General features: G+C 39.7%; 1 gene segment (V, D, J or C); it reads left to right on the top strand.

Annotated features, from left to right (window-relative positions):
* Positions 1 to 1,903: 1,903 nt before the first annotated feature.
* Positions 1,904 to 2,365, top strand: LOC113839473. The segment is given in 2 exon segments: positions 1,904 to 1,946; positions 2,055 to 2,365. Coding segments are annotated over 2 exon segments (354 nt in total).
* The last annotated feature ends 4,279 nt before the right edge of the window (positions 2,366 to 6,644 follow it).

The raw sequence follows: 6,644 nt of genomic DNA, 5'->3' as shown, positions 1-6,644 counted from the left end.
TGTTTGCTGTATGTCGTTACTCATATCCTGGGTAAATTACAAAGCAAGCATTCATTTGTAAATGATTTCTGTATTTGAACACATTGCTTTCATCTTGATTCACATATTATGCCCAGGACAGTAACATGTTAGCTCATATTTCGATCTCATGACTGTAACTAAACTTGAAAGTTAAACAATTTGCAGCCTGAAATGGTAAATATGTCTCTCCTCTTTCAATATTTTAATTCTGTAAGCAAGGACAAAGAAGTGCATCTTCTAGAAGGTGTCTTTTCTTCAATGGCACCTACCCTTAAAAGTGTGAACAGGCAAATATTACCTTATTATTAGAAACTCAGTGTTGAATATTTTGTGAAGTATAAAGCACCAAGGGATATGCCCGTATTTTTAGTGGTAAAACATAAGAAACTTAATCCTGGCATATAATGCCCAGCCTGGGATTCAGGAATTTCTTTTGCTGCATATGATGGGAGGAAACAGAATAAATGAAGGAATCAGGAAAATTTCATAATCTAAACCACATCAGTTTATATTCTGTGTTAGATCAGTATTTGTTAAAACTCAAGGTGCATGCGGATCCTGCATCTGTGGGTATAAAGTAGTCCTAACATCCTTGATTCATAAAGACTTCCTTCTCACATAGATCACACCAATAATTTAATGCCAACAATACAAAGGAATGGCTAAAGTAAAGTCAAAACCTAAGGCATACAGAAAAGAGTGATAAAACACTCACAAAAGAATCAGTCTTCAAATATTTATTTGCATATATTTATTAATATTCCTGTACATGTGAGTGTGTGTGTGTTTTATATAAATTCCACAGCATGAATTTGACAGAGAAAAATTTATATAAACTGCCTCTTTCCTTTAACTGTGCTTGTTCTAGGAGTCAGTTCACATTGTTAAGTTTAGCAAAAAGTGCCCTCACATGCTGAGCCATGTTGCTGGTTAAAAGGGTCACTGTATGACCCAATGTATAGTTGCATGCATGTACTCAATCAGGGATAGTAAAAGCCCAGCTTTGTTCATTTCTTCCTCTTCTCTTCCTCCAAAGCATCCTCTCTCCTTCCCACCCTCTCTCCCTTCCTCTATAAATCAGTGAGTTACCATATTTCACCTGTGTTAGCCCAAACAATTTGTTGTACGTCCTTACTCTCATCCTGGGGAAATAACAAACCAAGCATTCATTTGTAAATTATTTCTGTATTTGCACACATTTCTTTCATCTTGATTCACATTTTATGTTCAAGGACAGTAACATGTTAGTTCATATTTCTTGTATTCTGGAAAAGGCCTCAGAGAAAGGAATTCCTTCTCACTCAACAGTGAGAGATCCCTTCTTTTAGCACAAGGCTGGAAATCACAGCTTCTGAATTTTACACAACCTTTCCCGTTGGTCCAGTGCTGGGAGATTCCCTTTAATCAGATAACATTTGATGGAAATGCTAATGCAGATGATACTACAGGCCAATTTGCCTTCCACAGTGTATGTTGGTTATCACAAGACACTGTACCCAGACACCAAGGAAGAAAGCAGAAGAAAGGCTCAGAGAATGCACAGCAATGACACATTTTCCTCATTTTTTCTACATCTATCAATTACAAACTTCTAGCTTAATTAGTGACACAAATGTAATTTTACATGCTAACATCCCTCTTCCCCTCTTAGATACCATAACCCCTTACTCCATTAACCACACAGCTGGGGCCACTGGGGTCCCTTGGGCAGCCTCAGGCAGGAAATGACACCTGGACAATTGAGGGCACACAGACCTAAGGAGGGATTTGTTTGACAAATAAAAATTTGCATGAAGGGCCCTCTCAATTCTCTGAGAATTTTTGAAGGAAAAGAGAGACCCACATTATGTCTGTCTCAGAAAAGCTCAGTGGTGTCTGCACCATGGCCTGGATTCCTCTCATCCTCTTCCTCCTTCATTGCTCAGGTCAGGAGTCATCTGCACCCTTATCCCAGTTCAGAGAAACCATTTGACAGCCAGAGACAGTCTCCCCTCTCCTTTCAACCTGAGACTAATGTGTGTCTCTATTTTCAGGGTCTTTCTCCCAACTTGTGCTGACTCAGTCACCCTCTGCCTCTGCCTCCCTGGGAGCCTCAGTCAAACTCACCTGCACCTTGAGTAGTCAGCACAGCACCTACCGCATAGAATGGTACCAGCAACATCCAGACAAGGCTCCTAAGTATGTGATGTATCTGAGGAGTGATGGAAGCCACAGCAAGGGGGATGGGATCCCTGATCGCTTCTCTGGCTCCAGCTCTGGGGCTCATCGCTACTTAAGCATCTCCAACCTCCAGCCTGAGGATGAAGCAATCTATTACTGTGGTGTAAGTGAGAACTCTCTGTGAGCACAGTAAAATAGATGAATGAGGAAGCAGGACAGGAACTGTTTTGTTCTCTTACTACCAAGACTGGCATATAGTAATGAGAAAGAATATCTGAAGTTCTTAGCTATCACAGTCATTGGATATTTTCTTTTATTATTCATGGGAATAGACCAGGTCTAGATATTTCTCCTGAATTCCCAAGGAAATATATGGGAAAGCTGTGATTGTATAGAGTGCACTGCTCTATAATAATAATGAGTATGTAAAAGTCAAAATTGGCATGTGTACAGCTGAGTTCGTGAGAAATATTTTTACAAATTGGAGAGGAGGCTCTCTCTTTTACTACAATAGTTCATAGAAACATCTATTCTATGAAGAATAGCTTTCTTGTCTCCTGCTCAAAGTGCTTTACACTCCAGCAAATTCCCAAGAAGCTCAGAGTAAGAACATTTAAAGTGTCAGTGTGGTTGGAGCCCTCTATTGCCACAAAAAAGAACAGGCATTGGTCTGAATATTGTCCTTGAACCTACTTAGTATGCCTACCTGAACAGGAGACCACCATGTGATTTAGTCTCTGCCAAAATTATTTTTAAATGTTTTTATTAAGTAATTTTTTTCTGTTTATTTTAAATCTTGCCTACAGTTTTCCCCTGCCCATTCTCTCCCTCACATCACACACACACACACACACACACACACACACACACACACACACACACACAAACCCACACCTTCTCTGTTTCTGTTCAGAAAGAGCCAGGTATCCCGTGAATGTCTTCAAAGCATGGGACATATCAAGATGAGGTAGGTTTAAGCTCCTCCCTGCCTATTAAGGTTTAGTAGGGCAAGGCAATATGAGTAATAGATACCCAAAGCCTTCCCAAATATCAGGGACAGGCCTCCTTTCCACTGCTAGGAACTCCACAAGTACAACAAGCTATATAAATGTCATGTTACAATAAATCTTTCCACCAAAAGCCACCCGAGCCCTACGGCTACGTGGGTGGTCTCTGCCAGCTGCCTTAGTTCTGCCCGCTTCGTGGTTGGACAAAATAATACAGGGACTTATATTATGTACAAATGCTGCTTGGCCAATGACTAGAATTCTCATCTGTTAGTTCAGTCTTAATTATCATAAATCTATATATTTAATAAGACTTATCTATCAGACGCCTTCCATTGGAGTCTCCCCTTGCCAGTGGATCACATCGTGCTGCTGGAGGAAGAGCAGTGGGGAAAGGGGGACACTTCTGTTTTTCCTTGCTTAAATATGAGTCTCCTTGATATGTCACTTCCTGCCTGGATAGCCATTTCTCTACTACATTTCCCAGATTCCTCCTTGAATCCTAGTCCTGCCTAACTTGCTGCCTCATTGGCCAAACAGTACTTTATTTATCATCCAGTAAGACAAACACATACACAGAATCACATCTCCAAACAATGTCATAAATATTTAGAAGGCCTGATTGGTCCTATGCATTCTCTTAACTGTCACTGCAATGTCTGTGAGCTCCTGTGAGCCCAGGTTAATTGTGTCTGTGGGTTTCCTTGTTATGGCCTTTACCCCCTGGATCATACAATCTTTCCTCCCTCTCTTTCACAGGATTCCCAGAGCTTGGCCCCTGCTTAGATATGGATCTCTGCATTGGCTTCCATCATTACTGGATGAAGGTTCTCTGATGACAATTAGGGTAATCATTACTCTGATTACAGGGAGTTACCCTTGTACCATGCATTTACCTGACCACACAATGGTCCCACTCATGGTATGACATCTCTTGTATTATTCTCCCACTCTTCCCTGCCCACAAGCTCATCTCTCCCTGTTACTAGCACAAACCACCTGCAATTTACCAAGATATCTCTTCTATTTCCCCTTCCCAAGGAAATCCATGTGTATGGCATTGGGCCTTCCTTGTTACCTGGCCTCAATTGGGAGATGGATTGTTACCTGATTATCCTTTATTTTACAGATAATATACACCTATGAGTAATTATAAACCATATTTGTCTTTCTGGCTACCTCACTCAGAATGATTATTTCCAGTTCTACCCATTCACAGGCAAATTCACTGATGCCATTGTTCTTAACAGATTAGTGATCCACCATTGTGTTAATGTACCAATTTTTATCCTATCTTTGTTTGAAGGGAATCCAGGCAGTTTCCAAGTTCTGACTATTACAAATAATACTGTTATGAAGTCAGCTGAGAAAGTATCCTTGTGATATAATTGATCATCCTTTGGGTATATGCCAAGGTACAGCTGGGTCTTGAGTATACTGATTCCCAGTGTCCTCAGAAATCACCATATTGCTTTCCAAAGTTGTTGTGCTAGTTTGAAATCCTACCAGCAATGTAGGAGTGTGTCCCTTGCTCAACATCGTCTCCAGTATGAGTCTCAGTTGTGTGTGTGTGTGTGTGTTTTTTTATCTTGGCCATTGTAGCAGGTGTAAGATGGAGTCTCAGAGTTATTTTGATTTCTATTTCCATGATGGCTAAGGATGTTGAACATTTCTTTAAGTGTCTCTCAATCATTTGAGATAGTTTTGTTGAAAATTCTGTTTATATCTATACCACATTTTTAAAATCAGACTATTTGGTATTTTGATGTCTAGTTTCTTGAGCTCTTTATATAAATTGGAGAGCAGCCCTCTGTGAGATTTGGGGTTGGGGAAGAATTTTCCCCATTCTCTAGGCTGCTGTTTTGTCTTGTTGACAGTGTCCTTTGCTTTACAGAAGCATTTCAATTTCAGGAGTTCCCCTTTTTTAATTGTTGATCTCAGTGTCTGTGCTACTAGTGTTCTATCAGGAAATATTTCCACTTTCTCTTCTATCAGGTTAAGGTAATTGGATTAATGTTGGTTGAGGTCTTTGATTCACTTGGACTTGAGTTTTGTACAGGGGTATAGATATGGATATATTTGCCTTCTTCTACATGTTGACATCCAGATATGCTGGCACCAGTTGTTGGAGATGCTTTCTATTTTCCATTCTTTCATTTTAGATTCTTTGTCAAAAACCAGGTATTCTCAAGTGTGTGAATTTCTGTCAGGACCTTCAGTTCTATTCCATTGGTCCATTTGGATGTTTTTGTGACAATACCAAGCTTTTTTCAGTACTGTAGCTCTGTAGTAGATCTTGAAATCAGGAATGTTGACATCTCCATAAGGTCCTTTATTGTACAGGATTGTTTTGTCTATTCTGGTTTTTTCCATATGAAGTTGAGTATTGGTCTTTCAAGGTCTCCAAGGAATTGCATTGGAATTTTGATAGGGATTGTATTGTGTAGGGAGCCGTCCCTGCATTCTCCATTACATGATGGTGCCTGCAGGCACCGAATGTAAATTATTTCGCAGGCGCTGGGTGATTTTCCATTCCTTTGATCTCTGCCTATCCCGTGGCTCATATGGCCTGAGGAGCTGAAGCCATTCATAGGGTGACACGTCCCAGGCGGCCGCTGCCAGCCTTTTTTAAGGGACGGGATTCTTGGCTCGGGGTCTCCGCTCTGGTAAGCTTATGCTCTCCTCTCTCAAGATTCATTAAAGCTTTCCTGCAGAAGGATCCGAGTGTCCTGTGTGATTCTTGCCGGCGAGAACATAGCGCGGGACAGTATTGAGTCTGTAGATTGATATTGGTAAGATTGCAGTTTTCACTATGTTAATCTTACCAATGCATGAACACAGGTGATATTACATGTTCTGATATCTTCTCTGATTTCTTCAAAGATTTCAAGTCTCTGTCATAGACGTTTTCCTTTTGCTTGGTTAGGGCTTCCCCAATATATTTCATGATACTTGTGGCTATTGTGAAGACTGTCTTCTCAGCTGGTTTATTATTTATATTTTGAAAGGCCACTGATGTTGTGGAGTTAATCTTGTATCCAGTCACTTTGTTAATTATTTTTATCAAATGTAGCCATTCCTTTGAAGAATATTTGGGGTAGATTATGCATACTATCATTTCATCTAAAAATAGTGATACTTTCATTTTTTGTTTCCTACATGTATGTCCTTAATCTTCTTTTGTTGGTTTATTGGTCTAGCTAGAACTTCAAGTACTATATTGAATAAATATGGAGAGATTTGATAGCATTGTTACTGATTAAGTGGAATTAATTTGAGTTTTGCTCCATTCAATTTGATGGTGTTGATTGACTTGCTTTATATTGTTTTTATTATGTTTATTTATATTTCCTGTTTCTGTAATCTCACCAAGATCTTTATCATGTAGGGATGTTGGATTTTGTCAAAGAGTATTCAGATCCTAATAAGATGATCATGTGGAGATTTTTTTCTTTA

This window comes from Cricetulus griseus, chromosome 4, assembly GCF_003668045.3.
Source record: "Cricetulus griseus strain 17A/GY chromosome 4, alternate assembly CriGri-PICRH-1.0, whole genome shotgun sequence".
Lineage (NCBI taxonomy): Eukaryota > Metazoa > Chordata > Mammalia > Rodentia > Cricetidae > Cricetulus > Cricetulus griseus.
Note: the sequence above shows the minus strand (reverse complement) of the source record. Positions and strands in the feature narration are given on the sequence as shown.